Source organism: Guillardia theta (assembly GCF_000315625.1).
Source record: "Guillardia theta CCMP2712 unplaced genomic scaffold GUITHscaffold_22, whole genome shotgun sequence".
In the NCBI taxonomy this organism is placed as follows: domain Eukaryota; class Cryptophyceae; order Pyrenomonadales; family Geminigeraceae; genus Guillardia; species Guillardia theta.
In genome coordinates, this window is record NW_005434652.1 from 421,891 (window position 1) to 437,364 (window position 15,474).

The 15,474-nt window shown below is 51.6% G+C and overlaps 3 protein-coding genes across 3 annotated transcripts; 1 reads left to right on the forward strand and 2 right to left on the reverse strand.

Annotated features, from left to right (window-relative positions):
- Positions 1–74: 74 nt before the first annotated feature.
- GUITHDRAFT_136830 (hypothetical protein) lies at positions 75–7,486 on the reverse strand (the record flags this gene model as incomplete). The annotated part of the gene is given in 33 exon segments (XM_005835241.1): positions 75–91; positions 212–303; positions 454–703; positions 917–1,046; positions 1,132–1,266; positions 1,359–1,419; positions 1,465–1,499; positions 1,608–1,646; positions 1,698–1,815; positions 1,908–2,071; positions 2,145–2,252; positions 2,563–2,673; positions 2,869–3,436; positions 3,482–3,606; positions 3,780–3,846; positions 4,006–4,064; positions 4,170–4,226; positions 4,398–4,467; positions 4,488–4,585; positions 4,626–4,698; positions 4,758–4,823; positions 4,843–4,899; positions 5,017–5,120; positions 5,172–5,208; positions 5,236–5,282; positions 5,460–5,585; positions 5,707–6,258; positions 6,659–6,714; positions 6,859–7,164; positions 7,223–7,238; positions 7,288–7,344; positions 7,375–7,417; positions 7,470–7,486. 33 exon segments carry the CDS (start codon positions 7,484–7,486, stop codon positions 75–77), a joined length of 3,861 nt encoding a protein of 1,286 aa, XP_005835298.1.
- Positions 7,487–8,354: 868 nt separating this feature from the next.
- On the reverse strand, positions 8,355–9,231 carry GUITHDRAFT_68777 (hypothetical protein; the record flags this gene model as incomplete). The annotated part of the gene is made up of 4 exons (XM_005835242.1): positions 8,355–8,609; positions 8,656–8,962; positions 9,009–9,094; positions 9,139–9,231. Coding segments are annotated over 4 exons (741 nt in total), but the record flags the coding sequence as incomplete, so codon positions are not given.
- A 1,695-nt stretch (positions 9,232–10,926) lies between these two features.
- GUITHDRAFT_162457 (hypothetical protein) lies at positions 10,927–14,866 on the forward strand (the record flags this gene model as incomplete). Its single annotated transcript, XM_005835243.1, has 23 exons — positions 10,927–11,006; positions 11,167–11,356; positions 11,431–11,492; positions 11,539–11,621; positions 11,669–11,721; positions 11,783–11,848; positions 11,901–11,985; positions 12,038–12,087; positions 12,162–12,220; positions 12,266–12,316; positions 12,419–12,465; positions 12,603–12,664; positions 12,722–12,765; positions 12,829–12,916; positions 12,938–13,013; positions 13,282–13,319; positions 13,382–13,438; positions 13,657–13,734; positions 13,850–13,912; positions 14,116–14,156; positions 14,323–14,458; positions 14,605–14,797; positions 14,826–14,866. The coding sequence occupies 23 exons, from the start codon at positions 10,927–10,929 to the stop codon at positions 14,864–14,866; spliced, it is 1,743 nt and encodes a 580-aa protein (XP_005835300.1).
- Positions 14,867–15,474: the final 608 nt, after the last annotated feature.

Below are 15,474 nucleotides of genomic sequence, written 5' to 3' on the forward strand. Positions count from 1 at the left end.
GACTTCGGCATTTCGATATCTTTGATAGAAATCAAAAGCAAGCTCAGGTTCAAAATTCCATGCTGTTCGAACGTTCAGAGCCCAACTCTGCCTATAAACCTCCAACATCAGTGATAAAAACAAGAGCAAACGCAGTATAGTAACACCCGGACCTCCCATGATGCGATGAAAAGTAGTAAACACAGAACATCAACGGCACATCTCATATCACCTGATAGAAGATTCCTTGAGAAAAGACTTTTCAAGGGCTGATGAGTCACTACCAACATTCCTCGGATTATGCCAAACACTGATTCGACGAACCTGGCAACCTGTGAGCGAGACAACACGAGGAGGGCATCAAGACAAGCGTGACCATCGATCACTCATACGAGAAGATGTCGAAAGACAACACAAGAGCATCAGACAAGAATATGCAGCAAGACCTGACTGCTGATAAACATGACCAGCAACCTGCAACGAGCCTTGAGGATCATCGCAGGATCGCTCTGATCTTGTTCCGCAGAGAACATGGCTGGAAGTTGGCGGCTGTAGATTGAAGCTTGCTCGGAGTTGGAAAGCGACTGTTTCGAGACTCTTCCTCCCATGATAGATGATCTCATATCTTCCGCATTCCTGCCCTCTGAGAACAACTCGCTATTGCTCTCACTCGGCATCTGCCACAATTCTTCGAGAACAAGTTTGCTGCTCTCATACCCGAAACCTTGAAAAAGGCAGTTATGTCAGTTCCGAGCAGAAACAGCGACGGGAAAATGTCGAACAAGATTGCAAGAACAATGACACGGGAACTGGTGGGATGAGTCATTCAAAGAAGTGAGCCGGACAGGAGAGGCAGATAGACAAAAATTCAAGAAGAAGGATTGTCGATTTCGCATCACGAGTGAAACATGACTGTGTACCAAGACAAGAATCGCACCTGATGAGGCTGCATGGTCATTGTGATGGTCAAGCATCCCGAGCCACTCGCCCTCCTTCTCATCTGAGTTCTCCCAGTCCCTCACGGTGGAGAAGATAGAATCTGCCCCTCCTCGTCCCTTGAACAGCACCTGCTCCCACCTGTCACCCCCGCCGTCCACCCTCGCTTCTGCTCCTTGCCTGAATGCTAACTCCCAGCTGGATCAGAAGGTGAACCTGCGTCATGCCGAAGCCCACCGGCTCTTCTTCCCTGCTCTTCTCTGCCGACCGGATTCGACCCATCCAGCTGGACACAACGATCCATGCTCCTCGACTCCGGAGCACTCCTGGGCCGTTACCAGTGCCATCCCTCTGTACAGAAAAATTCACTTCCTCCCTCTCCATCCCCTGCCTCCCCTCACGGCTCCTCGTGTCTTGCTACTTTGTGCTACTTATTTTCTCACCTTCCCATCCAACCCCCAGCTCGGCCTGAAGGAGAAGAAGTGTAGAGAAGCTGAAAGCGTCCTTCGAGGAATGTCAGACGACCAACGTGCGAAGAGTGGCAGTCACCGATCGAGAAGAATGGATGCAAGGAAGGAAGGCATCTGCTCAGCATGAGATTGAGAAATGTGGGAAGGACGAGCAAGGGGAATGGAGCAAGAGGGAGGAGCAAGACAAAGGGAGCAGGAGAAGCAATTGAATGGAGACCATACCCTCGCCTCGTGAAGAACGATGAAAGCCAACCTCAACAGCTGAAGAATGACAATCAGTAGGGAGGTGGAGGAGAGGGGCTGAAGGGACACCTGAAGCACCAGGGCTGAGTTGAACTCGTTGAGGACGAGGACCCTCGAGCGAGAGAAGGCGAGGAGAAGCAGCTTGCAGATGCTGCGAAACACGATCGACTTTGACTTGTGAGACAACCTTGAGAGAGAATCAGTGACTCGTCCCCTCTCCGTCTTCCCCCGTCATTATATCCGCACCCCGCACATGGTGAGACAGACAAATCCAGTTACCTGCATTGCTCCTGCAGAAACTCCACACACAGAGCTTGAGCGTAGCACTCTGCAAAGACCCTCGAGGAGGTTGACTGGTCCACCTCGGCGTGATGCTCGGGATCGTTCCAGCTGCTCAGCAGACCGCAACCTTCCTCCATGTTGGACGACAGAGCATTGCAAACCTGAGAAGAAGAATCGCAAGTATCAGGGGCAGCAGACTTGGAACTAGTTGGAAGAGGTTCAAGATTGTCTCACTTCTCTGACCAACATCTCTCGCTCTGTCCCCGACAGTAGCGAGTTAATCCAACACCACAGCGACGTCGAAGTTCGCATGCTCTCCCGAGCCCCGACATCCATAGGGTTCTGGAGGGAAACTTGAGGGAGGAGAAAGGAGGAGGAGGGGGGCAACGATCGAACAGAAACGAGGAAGCGATTATAAGGGTCTCACCATAAAAGGAGACCTAACAAGATTCGAAATTGCAGACCACACCAGAGGGGATGAAGTAGAGGAGAGATGGGTGGTGCTGTTGGATAGTCCACTTGGGGAGAGGTGAGAATGTAAGAGCAGAATTGACGCAGTCAAAGTCCCCATCGCGTCTTGGTATCCCTGTTTGTCAAAGTCTACATCCCCGGAAGTTTGAAACCTCTGCATCCTTGTCAAGCACTCCTTCACCAGAGCCTCAAGAGCCTCCAAGCTGGCATGATCCGATGACGTCAAGGCTTGCTGGGAGGTCAAAGAAAGCTGAAGGTCGAGCAGGAGTTTTGCCATACCCAGGTATCTTGCCTGTAGAAAAACGTCAACGTCGAAGACAAGAAAGAGGACGAGGAAGAGCATGTCAAATGTTAGACCAGCAGAGTTGTATCAACACTGAGAATGCGAGGCCGAGACGTGAATCAAACAACGAATATTGACCCGCACATCAACGACAATCATGACAGCAACCAAACTCGTCAACACAAACAGACGAGGTGAGGTCACCTTGTCTTGCAGCCCTCTTGCAACATCCGCAAAGTCAACTCCACCATGCACAGCCCATCCACCTAGGTAGCGCCATACAAACCCTCCTCTCAAGCCCTGCAGAGACGTAGCATCTGAATTCGGCATCCTGTTTAGAGCCCTCCCTCCTCCTGCTCCTGCCACTCCGCCAGCCTTTGCACCATGTGGAAGAGGCATTACTCCAATCATCGCTTCTTGGATGATGTTAACGGTGTAACTCTGGACTCCTTCACTCCCAGCAGGGCTTGAGCATTGAAGGAGATAGATTTGAATGATGGCGCTTGAGGCCAGGGGAGCCTGCAGGAGCATTTGCTCCATCCAGTAGCGGACTAGATTCTCGATGACCCGAAGAGCAGCATGCCGCTGCGAGAAGTCTCCTCCATCGCCCAGCTTGCTCTCAGCTGTCATTCTTGAACTGAAAAGGTCCAGCGGTATCTTTGCGAAGTTGACAGACTCCTCGTAAGAGTCCATCAGCACCCGAAAACAGCGCAAACTCCAGTGGAGTATCGGAAAGACCCGAAGGACAACCTTGATGGACTTCTCCGAAAAGCTGAGAAGAGGGTGTCAAAGTGAGCAACACGCATCATCCTCAGACCTGCGCTTGCTTGGAACACAGCTGGAGGAGTGCAGGATGAGGGCACAGGTGAGCTGGGTGAGGAATTCTTCCTGAGGAGGGGAGAATTCCAACGAGTCGAATCGCTCTGTGAGCTTGTCGATGATCTAGAGGCAGGAGGTTGGTGAGGAGAACATGAGAGAACAAGAAGTGTGTACAACAGAGATGAGCAAGGGGAAGAGGAAGAGAAAGAGGAAGAGGAAGAGGAGACAGTCTAGCTAACAGCGTCAAATGTGGGGAGGGGTCTGGATGGAGGTGGTAGGAAATGAGTTCTTCTTACCTTAAGAAATAGACCTTCGAGCAGCCTGCTAAAGTTTGGAGGTTCGGACGAAACAGCTCCAAAATAGCTGAAGAGGAACGAGAAACTTTCCACTGAGCGGTCGACTGAGCTGGACGAGGACGGCGAGAAAGGGAGAGAGGGGGGGCAAGGTGTGAGATGGGCAGTAGAGGGGAAGGAAGCTGAGGAAAGGAAGGAAGTTCCTTCAACCAGAGCAATGGCTCGTAACCTCTCCACATGATAGATTGCCATCAATTGTAAACATTTGGCCTCTGTCATCTTTGAATCCTGCAAACGTCATCAGATGTCAAGGGATGCGCGACCAGTGGCCAGGAAACAAGAGGAGGAATGAAAGGGATGTAAAGAAGATTGGCAAGCATTCCACTACATCACCTTTGCAAGGAACTCTTTGTACCTTGCAGGCAGCTCCTTCTCTGCCAAAAGACTCAGCTCGTTGTAACAAGCATCATGACAAACAAGGAAACGAAAGCATCAGCATCAACAGGGGCGGCAGCAGCTTTTATGGCATATACGACTCAATCAGGTCGTTATTGTGAATATCATCACAATGGATTGTTCCATATCACGATCATGATGCATACATCAGGAGCAAAAGATCACCGAGTTTCTGTCGAAACATCGAACTTTCTTGCATTTGCGTTGATATCCGAAGGTGTTCATCCAGCTCTCTCTGTCACCGTGTCACGAGACCTGAATCTGCAGGATTTCAGCTCGCCTCCAGCTCGGATGTGAGCGGTGTCGAAGAAAAAAGTAGCTGGGGAAGTTGCTGGGCAATGGTTTTCAAGGGCCTGCGAAATCAGGATTAGGCTCAATCAAGGGAAGGGAAACCAAGGAAGGCAGCAGGAAGAGCTTCCAGGAAGCGAAGGGGAAGAGGATAGGAGTAGAGAAAGTGACGCAGACCCTGACCAAAGGGAGAGGCGAAGGGGAGTGGGGGCGCAGGCGGTACAGGGTGATGATGACCTGAGGCAGGTTGGCGGACTAACATCATCCACAAGCCCATGCTGCGTCATGTAGAGAACGAAGGTCCTGCAGAGTTTTGGATAACTTGACTGCAGCGAATCTGCCCGCTGTGGCGATGATGAGGACGAGAAGGACAAGCTGCCTGCCAGAGAAGAGAAGCATGTAGCGAGGGAGGGGAGGAGCGCTCCGAGAATCTGAAGAGCATCGCTCTTCAAATTGGGCTGTTTCCTCCCGGTGAAATTCCCTTGCAGTGAGAGACCTGGGCTGAACTTCAGGTCTCTGCTGCTTCGAGTGAGTGAGTAAGAGCATACCGAGTTTTGCAATCAAGACAAGCAGCTCCTGCTGGAGATGTCTTAGGGCCTCCTGTTTCGCAGCTTGTCAAACTTGGGTCTGAGAGCAAACACCTTCACTCACATCGGTTGTCAACCCAGACGCCAACCGCTCGAAGCACCTGAAGCACAGAATTGTCAGCATCAACCTGCCCTTTGTCCCAGCACATTCCCAGCACAGCACCTTGGAATCTCCCTGCGCATTACGATTGCAGAAGGTTCAAGGATGGAATCGAATGGCCGACTGTAACGTCCCACCATATAATCGATAACCTGAAAGCTTGCGGCTCAGCCAAACCAGCACAAAGAACAAACGGATCGAAAAATTAGGAGGAAATGGGAAGATAGTGAAATGTAGGAAAGGACAGCATACCGAGCTGAGGTACTTGTGAGGAGGTACAAGCGCTATCCCTGTGAGGTGGAGAAGGAGATTCTCGTGCAGAGTTGAAGGCAGACTTTGGAGCCCCTCCATGAAGAGACGATGAATGATATCCATGACCTGAATGTGCATCAGCAGTTTGTGAGGAGTAGGGAGGAGGAGGGAGAGCTGATCGAAGCAGCAGCGCCGGAGCACATGAGGACAGGAGCAGAGGGGGGTGAGAAGGGATCAAATATCCTACCTCAGAGTTGTGGATGCGACTGCTGAGGGCCCCAAGGACGAGGACGCCTCCGCGCTGGGAGCGGGAGCTGGAAGTTTGCGGGGACTTGGCACTTTCATCGGAATCGGTGAAAACGACAGAGGCAATGGAGTGGACGAGCTCGATAATCTCCTGGTGGTAGTTGGAGGAAGCTGAAGGCGAGCCTTTACCTTGATTGATGAGGCTGCAAAGACAAGAGATGCTCTGCTCGATGACGCGGTTGCGGGCTGCCAGGGGTAGGAGCGAGAGGAGGCTCTCGTCCATGCAGAGGTCGACAAACAGATCCCTTGCCACTTGCTCACAAACCTCGGGATGGGAGGAAGCAAAGTTTCTCATGGCTTCAAGGGCACAACTCAACAGAGTCTCGGCACACTTGTCACTCATCAAGTCTCCTGCTCGTATCTTGTTGATGATCTTGCGATTGCTGCCCGTTGTCCTGACAAGACGATCTGTTGCAATCAAACTTTTCGACACGACCGAGTTGTCCAGCCTCGTGCAAGCGTTGAATATTCTGCTCTCGAGCGTCAAATCTTGCTTGAAAAAATGTACAAGACTAAGACCTAAACGAGTTGAGGAGAAGATCCTCGTTGATTTGATGGTCAGTCTCAGGATTCATGAAAGATTGTAACACCAAATGGGAGTGCTCATAGATGACTTTGTAAGACCTTGCAAACTGTATCCTTCCAAGGCTTTCCTGGAAAGATTTCGCAGCTCTGCCAACCTGGTGCCCACTGGAGCTCCTTGAACTGAACTGTATGGAATGCTGCTGATCTTTGGACTTTGGTTGTTCTAGCGTGAAAGGGATCAGAAAAAGTCAACTGAATGAAAACAAATCTTCACACTTTCGACTGTCTGAACATTTTGTTTCTGCATGACAAGACTGTTAGAAAATGTTTCCAAGATTGCAACAATCATAGGCGATGCATCACCCTACCTCGAGAACGAGGATAACAAACCGCATTGTTGCCTTGAGCATATTTTCGTCATGAACTGGAGGAACATTCATTGAAAATGAAGTGCGTGTGTCTTCTTACAAAAAAATCTGTGTTGTTCCTGATTCTAGAATATAAAATCAGACTCACTGATTCGGGTATGTGATGACATGACCTGTCTAATAAAGTCGATTGCACTTACGAAGACGCTTTCCCCCTGTGCAGTAGATGAGTATCATATCCGTCGAAAGAGGAAAAGTTGTGTCAGAATCAATTACCAAGCTCGTAGTCAACATCTTGTTCCACATCGACTCGCTCGAGTTTTCGCAAATGATATCCAGCAACCACACTGCTAAGTTACACGATCTGGCTTTCTCATGCAGAACTTTGTCGTCGAAAAAGTCTTGGAGTTCCTCACAGAATGCTTCGATCACCGGAAGGGAGTATTCATCGCGTTCTTGTTTCGTCCATTCGAACAGATCGCTGAAGAACTTTCGGACAACTTCGGCTGAATTGAATGAGAGTTGTTCACAAGGTCACACTTCAAATATTGATAGGAATCGTACCTTCTTCCCAATTTTCCTGTTCAGGAATATCAGACTTTTCATAACTCAAAGAAATCAAGTCTCACGTGAATGTTGGTCCTGCAGCATTGATGAAAGAGGTCGACAAACTCGCTGACGGAATTCTGCCACACACATTGACCAGTGGTGCTCACTAGCGATATTGAAAACCTCAAGATTCTTTTGCGGACATTCAAGCTGTCATCACTCAGTCAGAAGAATCACAGCCTTGCGTGCTGTTGCAACGCACCATCCATCGAAGCACATTGCTGGCAAATGCACTTGAGCGAAACAGCTCGATAGTATCCGAGACTTGGGACGCATCATCGTCGGCTTGTTCCTCCATGACAGAAGAAGAAGAAGTTGTCTCTTGCTCTTCTTATGCTGATATCATCTTTCTCGTTCATTCCCCCATCCTTGTCTATGCGCACTGCTCTCACGCTCCCTCCATCCCTCGCATCGCTCTTACATACTGGGCAGCATCAACATCTTTGCGATGGCCTACCACCCCTACCCTCTTAGAGCCTAGTCCTGTGCTAAGAACCGGTGTGACTGCAGTCTCACTCGCCGGGCCGGGGCCGGGCCTCACCCCGGGCCCGGCCCGGCGGCGGTCCGACGACTAGGCTGACAGTCAGCGGAGTCCGGCGGAGTGGCAACTTTCTCAGTGCATAGCCTAGTAGCAAGGCGATGCTCAGCGACGTAAGGTACTGCTTCAGGAGCAAAGAGAAAAACGGGTGAAACTTAGAAAGGAGGCAGGAGGTTACAAGGGGCCCGTACTACGGTAGCCTGTATAGCCGTATGCGGCAACCGGGAGATCAGAAGTGACCAAGTTCACTGCCGATCTGCCAGGGGTCGACGAAGTGGGATGGATCGGACTCGGAGCTCGTCGCGCTTCTCAGCCTGTGTGTTGCTGCGCATCAACTTGAGACATTTCGGCGTTGCTACTCCAGTCTGTCCGATCTCGTAACGGTTGTCGGAATGCTCAGTGCGGCCCCGCCGGGACCCGGGCCCGGGGGGAAACTTTCAAACGTTGAAAGGGGAATATTGAACTATTTCTTTACTCAAAGTTAAGTGAACTATTTAGTACTCATGTAAAACAACACACCGTCAACCATTCCTGTAGTGAAACCCTGCTTCAGCATTCACTGTAGTGCGCGTCAGCAACTTCTTCTGTCACCATCCTTTGCATGGCGGTACGCAATGCTAGGCGGAAGGTGTGGTGCTGATTGAAGAAGGATGTCACGTGCCCGCCACACACCCAACGAGTCTCAACTCCATAATCCTCGCTGCTCAAGTATTCATACGTTGGCGGAAAAGCCTTCCAGTAATCCCTCCATGACGATCGAATCACTTCTTCGGACCGTCTGTCAATGTATGCGTCTTCCTTCGCCTGCTTCAAAATCAGCTATGCAAACTTGTGATAGCGCCCCATATACCTGAATCAAAATGGTTGCCCACGGGCACGGAGGTGGAGGCAGCCGAGTTACATCTGTGATTCTCAAAATTCGTCCTAGTCGATGTTTGACATCTTCATCTTCACAATTCCATTCATTCCAATTGATCGAGCTCGAGTGCCGAGACAAAGCATCCCAGTCACAAGATGCCGAGAGAGCGCCCTGGCAGAAAACCGGAGCAGCACACTGAGGAGCCAAGAAAGTGACCAACGCTACTGGAAGGTTGCAGACTCCTGCTGTCATGATGGCGTGCACTCCACCCATACTGAATCCACAGATTCCCAGAGGTCTGCAAACATCATCAGGGGGATGGCAGGAGAATCTCATAACAATACCCATGTCCGTGAGCATTGAAATAACGCAAAATCGATATGGTCTCCTCAATTGTGGCATTTCCCAAGGAGAGGAGATCCGAGACACACTGAGGCCAATCAGAGGCATGCATGCATTCTTTGAAGATCTTACCTGCAACTTCGGTCCTCTCTGTCTCCTTGGCTTGCGATGACCATAATATGGTGATTCAAGAATCACTGAACCGATTCCTGTGTTAGGGAGCGGTCAACCGAGCGTACTGCAGTATGAACTCCCCACTGACCTTGCTTAGCCAGCTTACAGGAGAGCGTCTTTCTCATCCAGAAATACTTGCAAAACAAGTCAGGCTCAAAGCAACGTTCTCTTGGAAATACAGACTTGATCGCCTGTTCCTGCAAGATGTACCCACAGGGGAATTCCAGCAGAAACACTATCAGAGGGATGTCTGCGATTGCAAGTGAGTGACGATGCCATATTCTCAAGAGCTTGTCACCCGAAGCTGGTGGGAACCACTAGCTGGCAGCGTGCAGACATAGACTCAGGAGGTAGAGTTCCATCTTGAACGGGACTCTCGAAATCACCTATTGGCGGATCCAATTACAACAACAATAGCTTGCAACGAAATGAGTACCTGCCCAAACATTCACACCGTCAAAGGACTTCAAAGGAGATTTCTGCCAAGATATATCCATGTATTTCTCGTCTGACATGTACAAACTTCCGCATCTCTTAGACGAGGATCGCTTTTCGTGTTGGGAAGAAAGATAGTTCAGGATTGCAGGATCACCCCATCCCCTGGACCACAATTTCCCATTTCCGCCAAGAGCCTGTACGAGCCTACTGCTATGACATGATGCAAATATTCTGGAAGCATTTTCCTTCGTGAGTGCCTTTGTACAAATGATAGCAGTATCTTACCTATCGACCGCGTTCTTTCCCAGCTTAACGTTGTCCATCTCAATACTCCTATCAGTCCCCAACTGGGCATTGAAGAAATAACCCCTAGTGGCAAGATTTCGCGCAAAAAACTTCATTCTACAAAGATGCACCGCTCCATTTCCAGATTTTGGAAACCACGACATCACTTTTGTTTGAAAAACGGTTCGTTCAGACAGCTGTTCAAATTAAGAAATCAACAAGGACATCCAACGATTATCTCGACATCATAAGCCATTATTTGATGCCGCTATCTCACACAAAACATTTCCTGTTCAGGAACCTTCGCGACCTGCAGTAAAAGATGAGTTTGTCAAAATGAAAGGCGCCATCCAGTGTCATGTCCGAAAAAATGACGCTAATCCCTCCCCTTGACCAGATCGAATGAGATTCAAACCCTACAAGACATCTGATGCGATCTAGACTGTTCACAATGCTGCCTTCTACATCAGGCAAGCCCTAACACCATTGAGCACAACACTTCAATTCTATCTTCTCTGCATCTGCACATCTTGCTTCTTTTCTCACTTATTACAACCTACCAACCAATTGGGACCCCCAGGACCCCTACCCCCCGAATTACTCCATCTTGATTTTTACCGGTACAGAAAGTACCATCACCCCTTAGAACTCCCAGACAAGACCCGGTAAGAAAGCTGATAAATTACTATACCCACCCCCTAAATCCATCTGACACCACCCTCACCCCTAAACAAATGTTGCTGACTGAATTCTAGCAATTCTAATTGAAATGCGATCTGTACGTGAATGCTCCACCCTACCCCCTTCAATTACCAGACTCTAAAAGATGAACAGACCCGTACTCCCATGCCCACTTGTAGACCCTTTGAGCTGACGTGACTCGACGAGGCCGCCGGCTGCCGGCCGGGCCCGGCCCGGCCCGGCCGGGCGGCTTTCAGCAAGGACCCCCACCCCCATCTTGTTCTTCAAATCGTACCCACCCTGGAGGAGATAAGCCAACCCATGTCGTGAAAGAAACAGGGCATGGGGCATGGTAGTTTGATGGCGGAGGGCGAACGCCTGAGACGCGAGCTCGAAGATGGTGGGAAGAGAACTTCCCTGCAGTAAGTGTGGGTTGGAGATGAGCAGCGAGCTTCTGCACGCAACATAGACGTGGAGCAAGGCATTGAAACCTGTCAATATGGAGGATAATGGCGCTCGGGCTTGCCTCTGGACTTGGTAGCCGCTGATGAAGTTGCCTTTCTCTCTCTCATTGCGATGTAGGGGCTGGGGAGAATTCGGAAGACTGGGACATGGAGATACCTTGTCGCAGTTAGAGCCAAAACGTCTCCGCTTTGACAAACGCTTCCCTGTCTCACTATCCTTTACAGCATTGGCGCATGAATCATTGAATGGCGCCATCTACGTTGCATGTGGCGGGCACCACACAGTAGCTGTAACAGAAGACGGAGAGGTGAAATACGTTCCTTGAATGCTATCATCCCCTGCTTGTGCTTGAGCTCAGGGTTGACGGATCTTTCCCTGAAGGTGGTCTCGTGGGGTTGGGGTAACGAAGGGCAGTTGGGGAGTGGAAACGCCTTCGATCAAACGTGACACTCCCATCACATCGCTTCATCAACTGAACACGTTCATCAGAGTGCCGGCCGTGGTGAAAGCCTTGTCAAACCACCGGGTGTGCGGGGTCGCGTGCGGATACTATCACACTGCCGTCGTCACAGGTGCTTCTTGCTGGTGAGGTGGAAGATGCTGATCTCTTCCTGTGCAGATGTCGGTCTGGTGATGTGCTGGGGGAAGGGAAACTCCGGTCAACTGGGACAGGTGCAGACATCAATCCCAAAGCACCAGGACCTGCAAAGCAGTGTGCTGAGTTGAACCCCAGGGGGACTGGACCAGCTCCTTGCTACCAAGAACGGTATCAACCCTCTACAACGAGAAGATTAGACAGGTCTGTTGGAGAAGGGAAGGAGATCTTTCATCCTGATGCTCTCTTCCTTCAGATCGCATGTGGCATGGCGCACACGCTTGCGCTGTCTGTGAACGGGGAGATATACAGCTGGGGAGCTGGAGCTGATGGGCAGCTGGGTATTTCATTGTTCACGTGGCCTGCCAGTTTTGGGTTGAGAAGTCTCCCAAGGTGTAGGCAAACATCAGGAGGAGACGGCGGATGTGGCCACTCCGCAGAAGGTGCGTAGGATCAGAGGCATCCTTCTCGGATGATGCTGGGGTCACAGATGAAAGGGTATGACGGGTTTGAGCAGGTCAGGGTTGACGAGGAGGAGAAGTTTGAGTTCATAGCCTGTGGGAGTAGACACTGCATGTTAGAGCTGAAGTTCCAGTGGAAGGAGATGATACCACATTCCAGGGCTATCACGGACGACTGCCGACTGTTTTCATGGGGTCTCGGAGCAGATGGGTGAGATTTCTTCTTGTCTCCTTCCTCTCTGTCCCCTCTACTCCAACAGGATAATCTCCTCGTAATTTCGTTCTGTCGTGATGGTGCTGAGTTTGATTTCAGGCGTTTGGGTCTCGGGGATTCTGAGAGCCGATTCAGCCCCACTGTTGGTAGGTTGGGGAAGGAAAAGGATGTGGAAGAGAAAGGAACGGAGTTTGAGAGGAGGCAAGGTTCCAGGAAGGAGGAGGTGGGGGATGTTCCAGAAGCAGGAGAGGAGCCACAGCAAGCTGACGCTCTCTCGTCGCAGTCCGGCGGAGTATAGAGAACCTTCGGATCTGTTACGTGGCGGCAGGGGGCCATCACACGGCGGTGACTTGCTGATCAGCAGCCGCCAGCCAGTTCCAGTCTGATGGTGCCGTCCCATAGGTTCTCTCTGACAATGGCGAGATCTTCACCTGTGGTAGAGGGAGGTAAGGGGACGCGTTGCTCCTGCGCTCTATCCCCACTGACCTTGCGGCCTCCTCCTCCTCCAGCTATGGACAGCTCGGGCATGGAGACGCTGATCCGCAGCTGACTCTGAAGAAGGCAAGAGCGTTGCGCCATGGTTGCCTCCTGCTCCATGTGCGTGACACAGAAGTTCAGATTGTCCAGCTGAGAGACAAGAAGATCATCAAAGCTGCTTGTGGCGACACGCACACGTTGGTCATATCGACTGCTGGTATAGAGCGAGAACCTCCTCCTGTAGTCTCCATGCGATTCCTCCTCCTCCTCCTCCTCCTCCTCCTCCCCCTCCTCCTCCACTGCCACCTCCACTACCTCCTCCTCCTCCTCCTCCTCCTCCTCCTCCTCCTGATCATCGTCATCATCGTCATCATCGTCATCATCGTCATCGTCATCATCCTGTAGATCTCCTGCGTCTGCTCTTCGTTTTTTCATCTCCTCTCTTCCAGTTTTCTGATCCTCACTCTGCCTCTTCACTTTTGCAGGCGAAGTTTTCGCATGGGGAGCAGCAGAAGACGGGCAGGTGCCATGAATTTCAATCTGATTCTTCAGCCCAAGTTTACCTTTCTTTCTGTTCGGCCACAGCTGGGGACGGGAGGGACAGAGGGAGCAAACTCTCCCGTCGAGCTCACAAGCCTTCGGGTGAACTTGATGTCGATCTCATCTCAGCACCCTACTCCCTCCTCCTCCTCCTCCTCCTCCTCCTTTCTTCGCTCCTTCCTTTCCTCTCCTCCTTTCCATTCCCCCTCCCCCTCGCCTCATCTCCTCTTCCTGCCCTCCCTGTGCGAGCACTTCTTGTAACTCCGTGTGGCCTAGTTGTTGTTCTCGTCCTCTCCTGACTTGTTGCTGGGCTCCCGCAGGGACTTGTCGGGGACGTGTCCTGTGGGCTCGTTCACTCTGCTGCTGTGCCGATGCAAATCTTTGCCGTCAGTTCCAAGGTGTGTAGTGCAAGGAGCAGAGAAGGGGGATGGGGAAGGGGATGGGGAGGAGGTTGGCTGGGGGGAGTGAGACAAGGAGGAGAGGGGAGGAAGATCAGGGCTGAGAGACGCGAAGATCGCAGAGCTGGAAGATGTGATTCAACGTCTCTCCACCAGCCTTCGAACGGCTGAAATGCAGGTGAGATCTCCTCGGGCTCAAAGTTCAATCCTCTTCCTCCTCGTCCTCCTCCTTGTCTTGTCCTTCTTCCGCATATTCGTTTTCCTCGCTCTCGCCCCTCCCCTACACTTTCTCATCCTCGTCTTCCTTGCATGTATTCTGCATCCTCTTCCTCCTTAGCCTCGTCTGTCTTCCTGCACATCCGTGAGTAATGAGCTGTTCAGGTGCAAGCAGAGAGAAGGTCTCGGCTGGTTGCGGAGCACAAGTGAGCGAATCTGAGAATCGACGTGATTTGTTTGCTGATCCTCGTCCTCCTCGTCCTTCTCCTTCTCCTTCACATTCTCCTTCGCCTTCTCCTTCCACTTCTACTTCTCCTTCTCCTTCTGCTCCCGTTTCTGCTCCTGCTCTTCCACCCCACTTCTTGTCGGCAGGTTGCAAGAGGCCATGCACCTCTTGTCAAAGAGGGGAGCTGTGCATAAGGTGGTACATGGGAGCGAAGCAACAGGAAATGGAGAGGAGGAGCATCGCAATCATGCTGTGAGGCACGAGGCCCCTCCTATGGTGGATGTGAGTTGATCGAGGAGGAGGAGGAGGAGGAGGAGGAGGAGGAGGAGGAGGAGGAAGTGTGTGAGTGTGTGAGTTGTAAGGAGGGGCGTTGGAGACAACGAGTATTTTGCTGTTTGCTGATGTCATCAGTAATTCCCTGCTGGTAGGCGTGCGTACAGACTGAGGGTTACTTGCTCTATCCCCGCAAGAGTTACGCCAAGAGCTCGGTAGCAACAGCAGAACCTGTGGCCCCTCCAGCAGGCAACCAGGATGACAGGGCCTCCTCGCGCCAGGGGGAAGGAGAGAGGAAGAAGGAGAGAGAGAGCGAGAAGGAAGGAGAGAGGAAGAAGACGGGTGAAGGTCCTACAGAGACTGAGAGCTTCAAAAGGGACGGGCTGCTCCGACGAGCTCAGCAGATCCAGCAGGTGAGGAGGAGGAAGCAGGGGGGATCCCCCCTGATTGGACGAGGAGGAGGAGGGAGACAACAGGAGGAGGAGGAGGAGGAGGAGGAGGAGGAGGAGGAGGAGGAGGAGGAGGAGGATGGAAACCTAACTCATGAGAAGGAGACGATGGGGAAGAATTCAACGCACAACGCTAGCGAGATGCGAGAGCTTCAACTATCCTTCCTCGAGGACGTTCGATGTACATCCCTTCCTTCGAGCCCCATGCCCTCCTCCTCTCGCCCTCCTCCTTACCTCTTGCTCGCTGACGGGGTCGCAGGCGGAGGAAGCATCACGACTTCGTCCATGGGGAGCGAATCAGACTCCATCCTCGAGCTGGTTGTCCTCTTCCTTCCTCTCCCTGCTCTCCTCTCCTCCGCAGCCTCTTTCATCTCCCCGTGAATCTTCCGTTCTTGCAGTTCACTCCATCCCTCTCTCCTCCCCTCCTCTCCCTCCCTTCCTCCCCTCCACCGTCCTCCTCTACCTCTACCTCTCCCTCTCTCCCCTCGCCTCCCCCCTCCTCGTCCTCGGCGTTGCTGACAGTGGCATGCAGGAGCTCGAGTGTGACGAGAGCTTGAAGGACACCTACCAGCTGCA